Genomic DNA, 19,856 nt, shown 5'->3' with positions numbered 1-19,856 from the left:
TGATGTTGGTCTCAGTGTGCTTCCCGGGAAACAGCCCGTAGAGCACGGAGTCCCGTGTCACGGAGCTGCTCGGGACTAACCTCGACAAATACCACTGTATCCCCCTCCAGACCACCTGCGCATAGGCACACTCCAGAAGGAGGTGATCGACAGTCTCGTCCACCCCGCAGCCGCCTCGAGGGCAGTGTGGGGTGGGGCAGAGATTCCGGGCATGCATAAAGGATCTCACTGGCAGAGCCCCTCTCACCGCCAGCCAAGCAATGTCCTTGTGCTTGTTTGAAACTTCTGGCGATGAGGCATTCTGCCAAACGACTTTGGCAGTCTGCGTGGGGAACCACACAACGGGATTCACCCTCTCCTTTTTTCAAAGGGTCTCGAGGATACTACGTGCTGACCACTGCCTGACGGCCTTGTAGTCAAAGGTGTTTCCCTTCAAAAATTTCTCCATGAAGGACAGGTGGTACGGGACGGTCCAACTACTCGGAGCGTTCCGCGGCAATGAGGCCAGGCCCATCCTTCGCAACACCGGGGACAGGTAGAACCTCAGTAAGTAGTGACACTTGGTGTTTGCGTACTGAGGATCTACACACAGCTTGATGCAGACGCACACAAAGGTAGCCGTCAGGGCGAGGGTGGTGTTTGGTACGCCCTTTTCCCCCCATTTTCCAGGTCTTTGTACATGGTGTCTCTGCGGATCCGGTCCATCCTCGACCCCCCCCCCCCCCCAAAAAAAAATGAAGTTGAAGATGGCCCGGGTGACCGCAGCGACGCAGGTCCAGGGAATAGGCCAGGCCTGCACCACATACAACAGTACTGAAAGCCCCTCGCACCTGACAACCAGGTTCTTAACCGTGATCGAGGGGGACCGGAGCGTCCACCTGCCCAGCCTCTGCTTCAGTTTGGTGATACGCTCCTCCTAAGTCTTAGTGCACGCCCCAGCTCCACCGAACCAAACATCCAGCACCTTCAGGTAGCCTGTCCTGACGGTGAAGGGGATGAAGGAGCGGTCGTCCCAGTTCCCAAAGAACATGACCTCGCTCTTACTCCTATTGACTTTGGCACCCGAGGCCAGTTCAAACTGGCCGCGGATGTCCAACAGCCTACTCACCGACCGACGATCGGTGCAGAAGACGGCGATGTCATCCATGTACAGAGAGGTCTTGACCTGAAGGCCTCCGCTGCCTGGGATAGCTGTGCCCTTCAGGCTCACGTCCTTCCTGATGGATGCGGTGAAGGGCTCCACACAGCACACGAACAAGGCAGGAGAGCACGGGCAGCCCTGCCTGACTCCAGATCTGACGGGAAAACTGTCCGATTCCCACCCGTTGATCGAGACTGCACTAACGATGTTGGTGTAGAGCAGCCAGATCCAATTGCAGATGCCCTCCCCGAACCCCAATTTGGAGAGGACATCCCTCATGTAAGCGTGAGAGACCCTGTCGAAGGCCTTCTCCTGGTCCAGGCTGACGAGGTGTGTCCACCCACCTGTCCTGCACGTAGGCAATCGTATCCCTGATGAGCACGAGGCTCTCGGTGATCTTCCTGCCCGGCACAGCACAGGTTTGGTAAGGGTGAATCACAGACTCCAGGACAGACCTGACCCAGTTGGCTATGACGTTGGCCAGGATTTTGTAGTCCACGTTCAATAGTGAAATGGGACGGCAATTCTTAATTTCTTCCCTCTTCTCCTTCCTCTTGTAAATGAGAGTGATGATGCCCTTCTTCATGAACTTGCACATTTCCCCCGCCCAAAGCACACTATCGTACACCTCCAGCAGGTCCTGGCCGACCAGGTCCCACAGAGTGGAATACAGCTCGACCAGCAAGCCGTTGCTCCCGGGAGTCCTATTCCTCTCCAAGGACTTGAGGGCTCTGGTCAGCTCGTCCAGGGATATCGGCCAGTCCAGCCACTCCCTCGTGCCGTCATCTAAGACCTCCGTGATAGATGACAGGAATGACTCGGAGGCTGTGCTGTCCGTGGACTTTGTGTCGTACAGTCTGGCATAGAAGGATCTGCTGATCCTCAAAATGTTGGGCCGAGACGACGTCACCGAGCCGTCGTCCTCCTTCAGCCAGCTAAGCACAGAGCTCTCTTTGTGCACCTTCTGAAAGAAGAAATGCGAGCACGTCTCATCCCGCTCCACGAAGCGGACCCTGGACCAGAAGATTATCCTGGAGGCCTCCGCGGTGAAGAGCGAGGCTTGCTGGCCCCTCACCTCACGGAGGTCCTCAGTGACATCGACCCCCATCAACTGCAGAAGGAGCAGGTTCTGCACCCTTTTCTGGAGTCGCGACAGCTTTCCCCACCCCTCTCTCGCCTTCCAAACAGAGAGAACCTCTTGATGTTCTCCTTCACCGTCTCCCACCAGTCGCCCAGAGACTGAGGGGTTTCACGGTTCTCCAACCGGCGTACTCCCTTTTAAGCCCCTCGACGTTCTCTGGGGTCAACAGTCATGTTAAGCTTCCCCGTCCCCTTGCCGGCCGGCTGGTCGTCCTGTAAGTGACAGTCGGCCAGCAGGAGGCAGTGGTCAGAGAAGAACACCAGCTCGATGCCCGTGACACAAACGGGAAGTCTATCCTTGAGCGAATAGACCCGTCTGGCCGCGACCAGCTGTATCTCCGCTGCGCTCCGTCTGCAAGGGTGCTGAAGACGTCGAGCAGCTTGGCGTCCTTCACCGTGCCCATCAGGAATCTGGACGTGACGTCCAGTTGACTCCCACCACCCGCTGTCCCCCACGCCGGATCTTCCATCTGCATCGATGATGCAGTTGAAGTCTCCACCTAGGATGACCGGCCTGGACGTAGCCAGCAGGGGTGAAAACCGCTGCAGGACGGCCAACCGTTCACTCCGTACTGCTGGGGCGTACACGATCAGCCTCGGGGGAGCGTTCCTGTAGGTGACTTCAGCCACTAGGAGGCGCCCCCCCCCCCCAACCACGTGCTGAACTTGAGAGATGAAGTTGCGCCCCCGCAGCAGAATAGCCAGGCCCGAGGAGCGACAGTCGCTACCCCCCCGACCAGATCGAAGGCCCACAGGTCCAGGCTCCGGACCATTTCCTGTATGTGCTGAGGTGCGTATCCCGCACTCCACTCCTGCAGAAACAGGTGGTCCGCCTTGATGGTGGTCAGGTAGGCCACTGTGGACACGCATCTTGCGGTGGACTTGACGCTGCGCACATTAATGCTCGCAACTCGTACCCCCATCGTGGGCAGTGACCGCAGTACCCTCCCAAAGTCCAAGATCCAGCCCCTCCATCTGTCCCTTCATGCCCATTGCCCAGGCTAACTGCTGGACGTTCTCCGGGCTCAGGAAACCGTCCGTGCTGCCTTCCGGGTGGCATTCCCCTCCCCCCACCCCGGTCGGGGGTACGGAGGCGGAAGAGTCCGGCTCTGGGTCAGGCTGGGGACGCGCTGTTTCCTCCTTCTGCCTGGAAGTCCAGCGGCACGTGACTGGGTGTCGGCGGGAGCCTCAGGACGCCTCCCATCACCCGGAAGCAGGATGCTGCTTTCCGTCTCCCTTGAGATCTTTGGCTTCTGCTTTGGGTGGGCCCCCTCCGAAACTCCCTCGTCAGAGGAGCTCTTATAGCCCCCCGTAGCTGCCTCTTCCGGCCTGATGGTTGTGGTTCCTGGGCCCGTCGACGCGCCTTCCTCCTTGCTCTCCGGACCGTCGTCCACTCCCCTGGGTCGCCTGTTGCCGCCTCCATCGACTCCGGGTTGTTGGGGGGCGGGTGGGGGTGGGTAACGGAACCTGGAGGGGAGCTTTGCTGGCCTCAGGCCCATCCTGCGGGGCTGGGCCCTCCTGCACGACCTGGCCCTCCTGCACATTAGTGGGGTCCTTGCAGGGCCCTGGTGCCTCCCTCTCCTCGGTGGGGGGGCGGGGGGGGGGCGCTGGCCCCTGCCGGCGACCTGGGCATAGGTGGTCCCCCGCCATGGGCATGTCCTATAGAGCTGGCCCGCTTCCCTGCAAAGGTTGCAGCTTTTTTCTTGTGGGCAATCCTTTGCAAGGTGTCCCTCCTCCTTGCAGTTCCTGCAGATGGTGGCTTTGCAGTCAGCCGCCGCGTGACATGACTTACCGCAGGCATGGCAGACTTTAGGTTGCTCTGCATAGGTCAGGTAGCCCTTGCTCCCGCTGATCGCGAAGCTGGATGGTGGGTGTACAATGTTCCCGTCCACGGCCATCCTCAGCGTCCCCTTGACCTGCCTCTTAATGGTCCAGATGCCAAAGGGGTCCATGATGTCGGTTAGGTCCCCTTCCACCTTCACATACCTTCCAAGGAAGGTCAGGACATCAACTGCTGGCAGATGCGGGTTGTACGTGTGTACATTCACCATACGGCTCCTCTGCGCTGGCATCACGAACAGCGGGACAGCGGTCAATACAGAGAGGGGGCCCTCACCACCTTTCTCCTTGAAAACCTCCAGGAAGCACTCTCAAAGCTTGGCACTCCTTAAGGTTACATCGTAAAAACCTCCTCCAGGGAAACCCTGCAGGCAGTAAATGTCCACAGCAGCGAACTCACAACAGTCCAACAGGACCCTCTTCACGAAGAAGGTGCGGTCCACAGGTGCACCTTCATCCACCTTCTTCACGGAAACACAGCTGGTGTTCCGGACCCCCTGACCTGGGGCACGAGCACTCGCCGCAGCCATCGTTGCAGGTTGGCTGCTCCCCTGAAGCAGCGTTAGGTGGAAGCCAGCTTTGAGATCCACCGGTTGCAAGGGTGCACAGCCAACCCGACGTCTTCCTTTTACCTCCAACACAGCGCTCTCCTCCTCTCAGTCCACAAGAGTGAGTCTTTATTTTGCTGCAGATGTAAGCTGGTTCACTGAGCTGGAAGTTTTGTTCCCAGACAATCAGTCACCATTCTAGGTAACATCAACAGTGAGCCTCCGACGAAGCACTGGTGTTATGGCCCAGTTTCTATTTATCTGTTTGGGTTTCCTTGGGTTGGTGATATCGTTTCTTGCATTGGTGATGTCATTTCCTGTTCTTTTTCTCAGGGGATGGTAGATTAGCTCCAAATCAATGTGTTTGTTGATGGAGTTCCGGTTGGAATGCCATGCTTCTAGGAATTCTCGTGGTGTCTCTGTTTGGCTTGTCCTAGGATGGATGTGTTGTCCCAATCAAAGTGGTGTCCTTGCTCATCTGTATGTAAGGATACTAGAGGTAATGGGTCATGTCGTTTTGTGGCTAGCCCACAAACCCACCAACTCACTAAAACAGCAGCTAATGAACTTAAAAGACCCTATACAGACAACAAGCAAAACGAACGTCATCTAGAATATACCTTACAAGAACTGTGACAAACACTACATTGGACAAACTGGCAGAAAGCTAGCCACCAGGATACATGAACATCAACTAGCCACAAAACATGACCCACTACCTCTAGTATCCTTACATACAGATGAGCAAGGTCACCACTTTGGGACAACACATCCGTCCTAGGACAAGCCAAACAGAGACACGCACAAGAATTCCTAGAAGCATGGCATTCCAACCGGAACTCCATCAACAAATACGTTGATTTGGAGCCAATCTACCATCCTCTGAGAAAAGGAACAGGAAATGACATCACCAACCCAAGGAAACCTAAGCAGATAAATAGAAAGCATTTCATAACACCAGTGCTTCATCGGAGGCTCACTGATGATGTTACCTAGAATGGTGACGCAACGTCTGAAAACTAACCTTCCAGCTCAGCGAGCAAACTCACATCCAGTGACAATTGGCTCTACCTTTTGATTGCCCTGGAGTCATGTTGCATTCAGACTTGGGTGAGAAGTAGAAAATTTCATCAGATAATCTGCTTGAGCTTACAGAAAGAAGCTCTCCTCAAAATTCCTGAAAAAATGACTCTGACTCTGGTTCAATTTGAAAGGTATATTCTAATTGTGATCATGAGGGGGCGAAAAAAGTTGAGGGGGAATAAGAATGGTGAAGGTGGCTTTCAGCATGCTAGCTTTCATTGGTCAGAGCATTGAGTTGGGACATCTTATTTCAGCTGTACAAGTTGGTGAAGCCACATTTGGAGTATTGCGTGCAATTCTGGTCGCCCTAGTGAAAGGATATTAATAATTTAAAAAGGAGAGCAGAAAATATTTACTAGGATGCAACCTGGACTGGAAGGCTTGAGTTATAAGAAGGCATTGGATAGGCTGGGATTTCTTTTTTTGTTTTTTACGGGGGGGTGGAAGGCTGAGGGGTGACCTTGTTGAAGTATAAAGGCTTATGGTTAGCACTGCTACCTCAGTGTCAGGGACCCAAGTTCGATTCCAATCTTGGGCAGCTATCAGTGTGGAGTTTGCACGCTCTCCCTGTGTCTGCATGAGCTTTCTCTGGGTGCTCTGATTTCCTCCCACAGTCCAAAGATGTACAAGTTAAGTGGATTGGCCATGCTAAACTTCCCATAGTATTCAGGGACATGTTGGTTAGGTGCATTAGCCATGGGAATTGCAAGATTGCAGGGATAATGTAGGGCGATGATCCTGGGTGGGATGCTGTTTGGAGGTTTAGTATGAACTGGATGGCCTGTTCCCACACTATGGGCATTTGGTGATATAAAATCACAAGCAGCGTTGAAAAGGTAGATGGTCAACAGCTTTTCCCTATAGTAGGGGAGTCCAAACTAAAGGACATAGGCTTAAAGGGAGAGATACAAGAGAGTCCAGAGAGACAATTTTTTCATAGTGGTGAGTGTCTGGAGCAGTAGTTCCAGAGGTAGTGGTGGAAGTGAATACAATTTTGTCATTCAAAAAAAAAATTTAGACAGGTGCATGGATGGGATAGTTATGGAGGAATATGAACCAAAGGCAGGCAAATGGGACTAGATTAAGCTGTGAAAATTGGGTGGCTTGGGTGAAAGGGCCTGTTTCCATGCTGTAGGCATCTGTGACTCTTAAGAGAGCTCTCCAGGGAACAATGTCAAAGCAGTGGGGTGAATCTGTTAAGCAAAATACTTGATATTAGCATCCAGACATGCATACAATTTTGAAGCCCTTGAGTGTCAGCAGCAGACAGTGACTGAGAATATAAGAAACATGAGCCACTATTTTCAGTGAGATTATGGGTATAACCTAACACCATATATCAGACTTTAGTTCATAACCTTGGTATTAATTTTTAATTCAAAACAACAAATATAAATTCTGTATTAATCTGCCAATTGTTTAGACAGAATCCCTAGCCAATCAACTTAGAAACTTCATTTGATGCCCCATCTCAATTTTAATTTTGCAATTATGATTCTGAACCCAACAACAGTGGTGGCTAGCCCCAGGGTCCCCTGTGAACTCTTGTGTTGTTTTTAAATGTCTGAAATCCTCTGAACTCTCACTAATTTTGATCTTTCTAGGTTTTAATCATTTTTAGCCAAGTGTTCAAGTGCAAATTATCTTTTCTGATTTTAAATGGAAGTTATGAAAATACAGGATACTTTGAGGCAAAAGCTTTTGAATGACTGGGCTTATAGCCTGCTATCCATAAAGCTGGCTGTGGTGATTAAATTGCTTGCAAAGTAAAATGTTTATTAGAAAATTCTCTGCTTATTAAACCTTAGAAACACAATTGCTTGAATTTTTATTGTTTAAATATGATGTTTTTCCCTCTCCACAATGGAAAAAGGATTCAGAAGGAGGATCACTGGACGTTGTATGTTAACTCTAATTTCTCTCCACTGATGCTGCTGAACCTGCTGGGTTTTTCCAGTAATTTCTCTGTTTCAGATTATTACAAGTCTTCCTCATGATTTGTCCTGCAACTTGTGTCAAATCTTACCTTACTGTGTGTCATGCTTCTCACCTCCTTCTCCTACATCTAAATTAAGAATGAAGCCTATCAGTTCAAATGCTTATAAAATCACCTTTTCATTTGGCCCTCCAGGTGATGCCAACTGCATAGATACACGTGGAGTAGAGGTTGCAATTAAACAGCGTGTAGATGACTCACTGACTTCAAAGCTTCCAAATTTCTACATTGTCAGCAAACCACAAATATGTCTTACAGAAACTGCCTACCCCTGTCTAACAAATTCTGTTCATAAAACCCTCAGTCTGAACTGGTCTCAGTCAGATTCTTTGGTAGAAGTGGTGAGTGGTACAACTGGAAGGATTGCTGAAAGGTAAAACAAAAACTGTTACAAGCTATGTTATTTGAGTAACTTTGTTAATATTTCTGTGCAGATTATCTATTAGTGTAATAAAAGTACTACTTGTTACTTTTTGTCTAAACTATTGTATTACCAAAAATCTTTTATTAGATAAGTTTCTTGATTAGTTTGTTCTATTCCATTAGTTGGCAGATTTAATTATGGATGTTGATAAACTATCATCTATGATGAATACATCTCTGCCTTTGATTTCTTAAATTCCAATTTCTCATTAACTGAATTGCTGCATCCTGGTATCTCTCATCCTCTAAAAATACCTGTCACTCAGCTTCAGGTGTTTAAATTGTTAAAGTTTTTGCTTTGTTGTTTTTGATCAAGGCTATCCTTTTCAGTACCTATTAGTACTAATAAGTTTCCAGACTTCTAGTAACACCATTCAGATTGTCACACTTTATTTTAATTATATATGCAACAGCATCAAAATAGTCTCTTCTGTAGGAGGAATAGTTCTTGGAAGAGTTTTACAGATACAAAGTGTAAATTCTTCCAGTTACATTAAAGCCGCAGGTAACAAACTACTATCCACAATGCGGGAAAAGGCCATGTACAATATTGTCCCTTTATGATCTTTATGCCAAGTTCAAGTAAATGCCAACACTTGAGCAATGTCAGTGTGGTTACCCTGCTCTGCGATTAATTTTTCAATTGTCAGTGTCATATTTCTGCACAGTCTCCTACTTTTGGCGGCAGGGGTTGGGGGGAGTGGAGGTGAAAAGAATCATATCACTGTTCTGCTCTGGTATTTAGATGAATTCTATGACCTCAAGCTTTCATTGTGTTTTAATATCTCTAATTTTACACTTCAGTCCTTTCTCCTGCTATTTGTGACCTGTTCTGGAGTCGGAAAACTTTCTTTGTCAATGGGAATTGCCAATGTTGCATATTGTAATAATTAGATGTATGCCAATTTACTAATATTTTAATGCAGTTGTTGGCAGGGCATTGTTCTTAAAAGTTGTTGTAGTTAGACATGAAAGTGTTCATATACGTAAGAATACTTCTGGTGGATGAAATGCTCTCAACATTGCACAGTATTGAGTCTCAAAATTCAGGGCCCAGGTTAATTCTGTGGGGACATGAGTTCAAATCCTACAACAACAGAGAAAAATTTAAATTGAATTAATAAATCTGGAACGATTTCCTTTTCGGGTAAGGAAATCTGCCTTCCTTACCTTTTGACCTACTGTGACTCCAGACTTGAGCAATGTGTTTGACTCTTAACTGCACTGTGAAGTAGTCCAGCAAGCTGATAAGTAGTTGCCTTAGTAGGGGTGGCATGGTGGCACAGTGGTTAGCACTACTGCCACACAGTGCCGGAGACCCGGTTTCAATTCCATCCTCTGGCGACTGTCTGTGGAGTTTGCATATTCTCCCCGTGTTTCCTCCGGGTGCTCGGGTTTCCTCCTACAGTCCAAAGATGTGCAGGCTAGGTGGATTGGCCATGCTAAATTGCCTGTAGTGTTCAGGGAATTGTACATTAGGTGGGTTATAGTGGGATGGGTTTGGGTGAGTGCTGTGAGGGTGGTGCGAATTTGTTGGGCCGAAGGGCCTGTTTCCACACTGTAGGGATTCTATGAATTATCAACAATGCATAAATCCCACAAACAATTTCTTTTAGAATAAGTACCCAGTTGTGTTTGTGCTTTGATTTATTGTTGTTTGACAATTTAGCCAACCAGTGAAGCTTTAAACCAGTGGAAGAGGTGGCCATCTGTTCATTCTAATTGATTCCACTATCATTATTTTATCCATAGTGGAAACATGGTAAGTGGTTTAGGAGTTATCGGGAGGTGATTCTTCACGCTAACATTCACAGTACTAGCTCAGTGTTCCGGGAAATGGAAGCGTGTCTTTTAATCACCTGGCTTTGGGCCTTCTTCAGAAATGATGGCACTAACAATGCTATGAAAATAGTGTGAGTGTCACTGCTAGCTAGGTGGTGAGATTGCTAATTTGGGAAGGCTCCTGACTCATGATCTCTGCCAAGACGAGGAAAATCCAACCAAATAGTGCTTGAATGGACTTCAGTTCATTTACGTATGTGGAGGGCAAATATCAGAACATACAGAAGATGCCTTTGGTAGCTATTTTGGTGATTTTAGCAGTTTTGTGCAATTTCTATGGCAATATATTAGCAACATTTTGGTACACTGTACTGTACAAACAGGTTGCAAAAATAGCAATGAGAAGGAGAAGGGTTTTTGTCCCTTTTCAGACTGTTCTGTATGTGATCATAGCAGAATTGATAGAGACATTGCTATACTTTGCAGTCAACCTACTTTCTTGCTCAAGAATCGATTGACTTTTGCCTTAAATTTTGCTTTAAAAATGTTCAATAACCCTGCCTACGCTCCACTAGGAAGGGCATTCCACATACTAACAAACTTGAAAGAATATAATTTCTCTTTACTGCCAATCTTAAATGGGAGACCCTGTCTTTCAACTTGCACCCTTCAGCTCAGAAGAGAAAGTGTCCTTTCAGCATCCATTCTGCCAAGTCTTAGCACTTGACAAAATCATCTTTTGTTCTCCTGAACTCCAATATTTGCAGTCCCAACATGCCCCTTTCCTCTTAAAATGACTCCTTGATCTCTGGAATCAATTGAGTGAACTTCTAATGCAAATGTATCCTTCCTTTAAGTAAGAAGACCCAAACTATCCAAAATGTCTCAAATATGGTCTCTCTGAAACTGTAAAAAAGCAGTAGTCATGACCACATCTTGAATACTGTGAACAGTTTTGATCCCCCTTATCTAAGGAAAGATGCTGATATTGGAGGAATTCCAGACAAGTTCATGAGGTTGATTCAGATATGGAAGGATTTTGAGCAGAGATTGAGTAAGTTAAGCCTAGACTTGGAGAGGAGAACTCATTGAAAGATACAAAAGTCTCGGGACGCTTAACAGGGTAGGTGTGGTGTGGAGTGGTTATTTCCGCTTGTGGGGAGTATCTAGAACCAGATAACATCGGCTAAGAATTTGTCATTTAAGGCAGAGATGGTGAGGAGGATTGCCTTTCTTGGAGGATAGTGAATCTGTTACATTTTGTACTGCTGAGGTTGGGTTAATATTAAAGACTCAAATTCTTAATCAGTAAATGAATTGAGGGGTATCGGGAAAATGCAGAAAAGTGAATTTGAAGGGTTTCAGATCAGCGATGTTCCCATTTGAATGGTGAAACAGACTCGATGGACCTATTAACCTATTTCTGCTCCTGCAATTCTTGATGTTCGACTCTGTACATCTGTATTGAAAATTCCCTGTTTTTATACTTAATTCTCTTTGGAGTTATCAGCAATATTCCATTTGCCTGTTTACTAACTTGTAATCACCGTCTCCACTGCAGTGTTCTGCAATTGCTTTCCATTTATATAGCATGCATTATATAATTCATCCAGCTAAAGCAGCTAAATTTATATTTTACCACTGTGTACCACAATGTTCACTGACAAATCGGTCAAATCAAAATCTCTTTTCCTGCTTTCTGCTTCCCTCCTTTGTTGAATAGAGAAATTACATTCACTATTTTTTAGTCTGATGGGACACTTCCATAGTCTAGGGAATTTTAGATAATTACAACCAGTACATCTCCCCAGTGTCGTACATTTACAAGTCTCATGTCAGCAATGTGTTTATAATACTCTTCACTTTTGTAGATTGGTGCAGCAGCATAGATTCATACAGCATGGACTTCGTCTAACTCGCCCATACTGACTAGGTATCCCAGACTTAACTAGTTCTATTTACTGCATTTGGTCCATTTCCCTCTTTTGGTATTCATGTACCTGTCTTAATATGTTTTAAATCGTATAATTGTACCTGCCTCTACCTCTTCCTCTGGCAGTTCATTCTATACACGCACCAACTTCTGTGTGGAAAAAGTTGCCCATGAGGCCCCTTTTTAAATCTTTCTCCACTTACCTCAATCCTATACCCTTTAGCTTTAGACTCCCCTACACTTGAATAAAAGATCTTGGCTATTCATCTCATCTATGCCCCTCATTATTTTATAAACCTCTACAACGTCACCCCCGTCAACTGCCTACGCTCCAGTGAAAAAGCCCAAGCCCAGCCAGCCTATCCTTACAACTCAAACCCTCCAGTCTCAACAACATTCTTGTAAACATTTCCTACACCCTTCCTAGTTTAACAATATCCTTGTTGTAGCAAAGTAATCAGATTGTATGCAGTATTCCCAATGTCTTGTATAGCTGCAACGTAAAACCCAATTCCTGTAATCATTGCTGTGAGCAATGAAGGCAAACGCCTTCCTCACCACCCTTTCTACCTCGGACGATACTTTTGAGGAGAAAGTGTCCTTACCTACTTGCACCCCTAGGCCCCTTTGTTCAACAACAGTCTCCAAGGCCCTGCCATTAATTGTGTAAGTCCTGCCCTAGTTTGCCTTACCAAAATTTAACACCTCGCATTTATTTAGATTAAACTCCATCTGCCACTTCTCACCCCATCGGCCCATCTGATCAAGATCTCTTTGTACTCTTAGATAACCTTCTTGCTACAAACTTACTAACCATCCAGTGGACCCAGAACTAATCTTCACAGGACCCTGCTGGTTACAGGCCTCCAATCTAAATAAAAACCCTCTGCCACCATTCTTTGTCATCAACCATCGAACTAATTTTGTATCCAATTCATTATCGCTTCCTGGCTCTGATGTGATCTATCTTTACTAACCAATTGACCATGTGGGACCTTGTCAAAGGCTTTGCTAAAGACCATATAGACAACACCTACCACTCTGTGCTTATCCATCTCCTTAGTATCCTCATTAAAATAAGTCCAGTTTCTGAGACACATTTTCCCCCACACACAGCCATGTTGACTATTCCGAGTCAGTCCTTGCCTTTCCAGTGCATGCAAATCCTATCTCTCAGAAACCTCACCAACAATTTACCCACCACTGACATTAGGCTCGCCAGTATACAGTTGCCTGGCTTTTCCTTGTTTAAGCAGTAGCACAACATTAGCCACCCTTCAGTTATTCAGCACCTCATCTGTGGCTGTTCATGATGCAAACATCTCTGCAAGAATCCCCACAATCTCTTCCCTAGGTTCCCACAATGTTATGGGATAGACCCGATCAGGTCCTAAGGATTTATCTACCTTTTTACCTATTTTATGACCTCCAGCATCTCATCCTCTAATGTGGATTTTTTTCAAGACGTTGCTGTTCATTTCCCCAAATTACCTCTCTGACCTGTCTTTCTCCACAGTAAATACTGAGGCGAGATATTCACTTAGTATCTCACTCATTTCCTTTGATTTCACAGCCTCATTGATCTTTAAGGGGCCCTTGTCTCCCCCTGGTAACCCTTGCCCTTAATGTACTTGTACTTGTAGAATCTCTTGAGATTCTTCTTGACCTTATTTGCCAAAGCTATCTCATTTTCCCTTTTCACCTTCCTGATTTCCCTCTTCCCTTTTCACCTTCCTGACTTCCCTCTTAAGTGTACTCTTACTCCTCTTATACTCCTGAAGGGAATCACTTGATCCCACCTTTTATACTTGACATATGTCTCCTTTTTCTTGACCAGAACATCGATATCTCTAGTCATCCAGCATCTCCTACATTCTCCTAGCCTTGCCTTTCACACTAACAGGAACTACTGTTTCTGAACCCGTCATTTTTGAATCCTTCCCACATGCCAGACATCCTTTTACTTGCGACAGCATCCTCCAATCAGCTTCTGAAAGCTCCTGAGTCATCCCATCAAAATTGGCCTTACTGTAATTTAAGCCTGATCTGAAAGTTAAAGTCCTATTCTTTTATGTAGCTATTTAAAAACTGATGGAATTCCTTTATTCATTCACAGGATAAGGGCATCGCTGGCTAGGCTGCATTTATTGCCCATCCCTAATTGCCCAAAAGGCAGTTAAGAGTCAACCACATTGTTGCGTGTCTAGAGTTACATGTAGGCCAGACCGGGTAAGGATGACGGTTACTTTCTCTAAAGGACATTAGTCAACTGGTGTGGTATTCCAACAAATGACAATGGATTCGGCCATCATTAGACTCTTATTCCAGCTATTTATTGAATTCAAATTCCACCATTTGTTGTGGCAGGATTCAAACCCACGTCCCCAAAACATTATCTGGGTTCCTGGATTGACAGTCCTGTGATAATACTACTCGGCCTCTGCCTCTCAACTATGAATTATGACCGCTGGTCCAAAAGTGCTCCCCCATGAGCACGTCTGTCACTTCCTCTGATTTATATTGAAGAGTAAGTCGAGTTTTGATCTTTCTCTCGTGATAAGTCCACATATTGAATAAGAAAATTTTCCTGAACATGCTTAAATTCCTCTCCATCCAAGCTCTTCTACAGTATGGCATTCCCAGTCTGTTTGGAAAATTAAAATCCCCTACTGTTAAAACCCAATTATTCTGAGGCCTTCTACATATTTGTTCCTCAATTTCCAATTGACTCTTGAGAGATTCAAGCCCACCAACAGCAGTCAAGCTCAACACCATTTCTGGATTTAGCGCCTTGTTTGATTAGCGCCTTCACTTCCTTAACTGATACACATTGACAGCAGTGAGTACCATCTATCTCTGTTTTCACAACACAAAGAAACTAAACTATCAAAGACCCCCAAAAATTACTCTAATAGTTCCTAACCAGACTTTTGAATAACCAATTCTGGACTTTGAATAATTAGTTCCACACACCAATTTTGTATTTAATGATTTTAATAAATGCATATTAACTGTAGCAAAGGAAAAATCAAACAGGATAAGTTAATTAATATCTATGCTATAAACCAGAAACATTTGTTTCAAGCCCCCATTCACACAAAACAGACAAACACAGTTAAGGGATTTTAAAAAAAGTAACAAAACTGGCCAGATAACTTAACTTAGAGATAATGGGAACTGCAGATGCTGGAGATTCCAAGATAATAAAATGTGGGGCTGGACGAACACAGCAGGCCAAGCAGCATCTCAGGAGCACAAAAGCTGACGTTTCGGGCCTAGACCCTTCATCAGAGAGGGGGATGGGGGGAGGGAACTGGAATAATTAGGGAGAGAGGGGGAGGCGGACCGAAGATGGAGAGTAAAGAAGATAGGTGGAGAGAGTGTAGGTGGGGAGGTAGGGAGGGGATAGGTCAGTCCAGGGAAGACGGACAGGTCAAGGAGGTGGGATGAGGTTAGTAGGTAGCGGGGGGTGCGGTTTGGGGTGGGAGGAAGGGATGGGTGAGAGGAAGAACCGGTTAGGGAGGCAGAGACAGGTTGGACTGGTTTTGGGATGCAGTGGGTGGGGGGGAAGAGCTGGGCTGGTTGTGTGGTGCAGTGGGGGGAGGAGACGAACTGGGCTGGTTGAGGGATGCAGTAGGGGAAGGGGAGATTTTGAAACTGGTGAAGTCCACATTGATACCATATGGCTGCAGGGTTCCCAGGCGGAATATGAGTTGCTGTTCCTGCAACCTTCGGGTGGCATCATTGTGGCAGTGCAGGAGGCCCATGATGGACATGTCATCAAGAGAATGGGAGGGGGAGTGGAAATGGTTTGCGACTGGGAGGTGCAGTTGTTTTTTGCGAACTGAGCGGAGGTGTTCTGCAAAGCGGTCCCCAAGCCTCCGCTTGGTTTCCCCAATGTAGAGGAAGCCGCACCGGGTACAGTGGATGCAGTATACCACATTGGCAGATGTGCAGGTGAACCTCTGCTTGATGTGGAATGTCATCTTGGGGCCTGGGATGGGGGTGAGGGAGGAGGTGTGGGGACAAGTGTAGCATTTCCTGCGGTTGCAGGGGAAGGTGCCGGGTGTGGTGGGGTTGGAGGGCAGTGTGGAGCGAACAAGGGAGTCACGGAGAGAGTGGTCTCTCCGGAAAGCAGACAGGGGAGGGGATGGAAAAATGTCTTGGGTGGTGGGGTCGGATTGTAAATGGCGGAAGTGTCGGAGGATAATGCGTTGTATCCGGAGGTTGGTAGGGTGGTGTGTGAGAACGAGGGGGATCCTCTTGGGGCGGTTGTGGCGGGGGCGGGGTGTGAGGGATGTGTCGCGGGAAATGCGGGAGATGCGGTCAAGGGCGTTCTCAATCACCGTGGGGGGAAAGTTGTGGTCCTTAAAGAACTTGGACATCTGGGATGTGCGGGAGTGGAATGTCTTGTCGTGGGAGCAGATGCGGCGGAGGCGGAGGAATTGGGAATAGGGGATGGAATTTTTGCAGGAGGGTGGGTGGGAGGAGGTGTATTCTAGGTAGCTGTGGGAGTCGGTGGGCTTGAAATGGACATCAGTTACAAGCTGGTTGCCTGAGATGGAGACTGAGAGGTCCAGGAAGGTGAGGGATGTGCTGGAGATGGCCCAGGTGAACTGAAGGTTGGGGTATAAGGTGTTGGTGAAGTGGATGAACTGTTCGAGCTCCTCTGGGGAGCAAGAGGCGGCGCCGATACAGTCATCAATGTACCGGAGGAAGAGGTGGGGTTTGGGGCCTGTGTAGGTGCGGAAGAGGGACTGTTCCACGTAACCTACAAAGAGGCAGGCATAGCTGGGGCCCATGCGGGTGCCCATGGCCACCCCCTTAGTCTGTAGGAAGTGGGATAACTTAACTTAAATGGCTTTCACATTGCATCGTTTCACAGGCATAAGTGTGGACTGCTTGGTTGCTTTACCAGAACTGCAAATTTGGGCCACCTTCTCAATTTACTCAGGCAAAGGCAGCAATATTTTTAATTGAGGTTGTTGTCTTGCTGACGGAGTTGGCTTGTTTCTGTTCAGACGTTTTGTCACCATACTAGGTGACATCATCGTTGAGGCCTCACCAATATAATTGGACCCCAGATACAAACCCATACAGCTCAAAACCAGAAATGACACTACTCACCATTATGGACCAAACAGTATAAACTCCAAGCAGAGTAGAACGACACTGCTTCGTCGGAGGCCTCACTGATGATGTCACCTAGCATGGTGACAAAATGTCAACGAAAACAAGCCAGCTTGGTGAGCAAGTCAACAACCTCACCCACACTCTGACCTACAAATCTTTGGTAAAATTTTAAATACATCTAAATTTTTAAATACTTTTAACTTCTGCAAGCCAGTGTAGCAGATTGGGCAGGGAGATTTTAAATCTTCATTCTGTCCTGTTGGCAGCCAAGATCATCTCAGAAAAAATAGTTTAAAAAAACTTAAGCTAATTGTCTCTTCCTGAGGCCTCAATTACCATCCAAAAACTGCCATCTGCTTAAACAGAGGATTTTTTCGAGTTGCTGAAACCAGTTCTCAAGTACAGACCTTGCTAATTGCCAACTTCTGCTATCTATTTGAATGCAATACTGTTCCTGAAGTTGCTATGTCTCCTTAAGCCCCTTAATCAAAAATCAGCCCAAGTTTAGCCTCCAGGCCTGACCTCTCAAATAACCAAAGCTAGGCTGATCTATTCTTTTGCTTTTACCACAAGCTGCCCAAAGTCTACAGTCAATTCCAGCTCGCAATTCAAAATTGATAGATGAATAAGAATTAAAAAAAGAGAAATCAGCATGGGCTCAAACAGTCCTCACTTTGTACTGTTTTGCTGTTTCTTCATTGTTGCTCATGAATGCAAAATGAAAGTCTTCAACAAAATGTGTCCTTTCCTGAATACTTCCTTGTTTTGAGTGCATCTTTGAATGTTAGGAAATATCTCCCTGGATGTCTGCCACTTCATCTCTGTTGACCCATTTCTTAACCTAATTTCCAAATGTACTTTGGCCAGCTCTATCTTTTATACCTTTTTATAATTGCTTTTATTAAAGTTTAAAACATTAGTGTTGGCCTTACTTTTCTTCTCGCAATCTTGAATGTAAAATTCTATAATTTCATAATGGAGGTTATCTCATTGTACACTGCTGGGTCTAGAATAATTTACACTCTGGCACTAGAATCTGCTGCTCCAAGAAACCATCCAAAATTGTTTACAAACTCCACTTCCTGTCTGATTGCCACTCTGATTCATCCAATCTTATGTAGATTAAGATTGCCTATTATTTTTTTCAAGCCTCTCGTTTCTTGCTGTATACCATATCTTTAATTTTAGGAGCTCTTTAAACAGTTTCCGCATGACTTCTTGCCTTAGGATATAGCAAGAACTGCAGATGCTGGAGTCAGTCAGTACAGTGTGGAGCTGGAGGAACACAGTGGGTCAGGCAACATCAGCAAGGTGTAGGGGAGTCCATGTTTCAGGCTTTGACCCTTCAAGACTGGAGACGTGGAACGAGCTGGGAAATAAATAGAGGAAAAAGGGGTGAGGCTGGGGGTAGGTAGATGGGATGGCGATAGGTGGATGCAGGTAGGGGTAGTGGGGATTGGCCAGTGGGAAAGGTGGGCAGACAGGTCGGGAAGGAGATGGACAGGATATGTCCGGTCAAGGAGGCAGGGATGAGAGGACAGGTTGGACTTGGAATGAGGCCAGGGGTGGGGAGATTTTAAACTGGTGAATTCTATGTTTAGGCCATCAGGCCTTAGGCTCCCAAGACACAATGAGGTGGTGTTCTTCCAGTTTGTATGTGGTGGCATTGTGGCACTGGAAGAGGCCCAGGATGGACATGTTACCCAGGGAGTGGAAGGGAGAGTTAAAATGCCCACCACCCAGGAGGTGGTGGTGATTATGGCATATGGAGCGCAGGTGCTCCACAAATCTGTCACCGAATCTAGAGAAGGCCACATCGGGAACATCAGAAACAGTAGACCAGGTTGGAGGATGTACAGGTGAGCCCTGTCAGATATGGAAAGTTTGTCTTGGGCCTCGGATAAAGTTGAGAGGGGAGGTGTAGGGGCATGTATAGCACCTCCTGCGGTGTCAAGGAAAGGTGCCAGGTGTGTCGTGGTTGGCATGGAGTGGATGTGAGCAGTTGCGGAACGAGCAGTCCCTACAAAAAGCAGATGGGGTGGGTGGGGGATGAAGACAGAATCAAGGTACGCAAAGATGAGTTCCGTGAAACAGGAATAGGCAGAGACAGAAACAATGGGTCAATCGGGAAGGTCAAGTTGGTGGATTTTGGGAAGAAGCTGGAACCGGGCGATGCAAGGTTAGGAACGATGAGCTTGGAAGCTGTGGGTGGGAGGTGATCAAGGGGGCGGTAGGAGGAGGTGTCACAGTTGGCACCTGGCCCCCATGATGTAGAGATCTGTGCACCATACCACAACTGCTCCTTCCCCTAACCCCCTTATCTGCAGATTTGATGGTGAGGTTGGGGTTACAGCGGAGGGTTGTACATTCCGTTGAGGAGAGGTTGGAGTGAATGAGAGGAGTGGAGAGATTAAGGCAATTGATGTCATGACATTAGTTGGAATGAAGAAGTCAAGGTAGGGTAGGAGGCCATGGGGTAGTGTCCAGGAGGATGAAGTTTGCTGGAAGAGGGCGAAGGCATCGGCAGAGAATGGGTTACGCTCCCTGTCAAACAAATAGCTGCAGAGATGGAAGAGGCAGAAAAATTCAACATTCAGAGGCCAACAGAATTCATTGTGGGCGCTGGGGAATGAAGAATAGTCTATTGCTGAGGACTGACCATTTGACCTCAGTGAAGGGGAGGTCTGGGGTTGTAGTGACTACCCGATTGGGCTTGAGGTTAGGACTAGGTGTAGAGTTGGAGCTAGCAGTGGATGTGTGTATGGGGATGGCCATGTAGGTAGACCAAAAGTGACAGCAGCGGAACCACTGCTGACAGTCACTTCCACCGCTAACGTC

At 47.0% G+C, this 19,856-nt stretch overlaps 1 protein-coding gene across 8 annotated transcripts in view; it reads left to right on the top strand.

Moving 5' to 3' along the window:
- The window catches only part of adad1 (adenosine deaminase domain containing 1 (testis-specific)), a 111,280-nt gene that overhangs the window by 71,217 nt on the left and 20,207 nt on the right, over window positions 1–19,856 (top strand). For all 8 annotated transcript variants that reach the window (XM_048545585.1, XM_048545611.1, XM_048545548.1 and 5 more), the window contains one exon: window positions 7,883–8,120. In XM_048545585.1, coding sequence (XP_048401542.1) covers window positions 7,883–8,120 — 238 coding nt within the window. The remainder of the gene's footprint in view (window positions 1–7,882; window positions 8,121–19,856) is intronic.

Source organism: Stegostoma tigrinum, chromosome 1, assembly GCF_030684315.1.
Source record: "Stegostoma tigrinum isolate sSteTig4 chromosome 1, sSteTig4.hap1, whole genome shotgun sequence".
In the NCBI taxonomy this organism is placed as follows: Eukaryota; Metazoa; Chordata; class Chondrichthyes; order Orectolobiformes; family Stegostomatidae; genus Stegostoma; species Stegostoma tigrinum.
The sequence above is the reverse complement of the archived record's forward strand: the minus strand, read 5'-3'. Positions and strand labels throughout refer to the sequence as shown.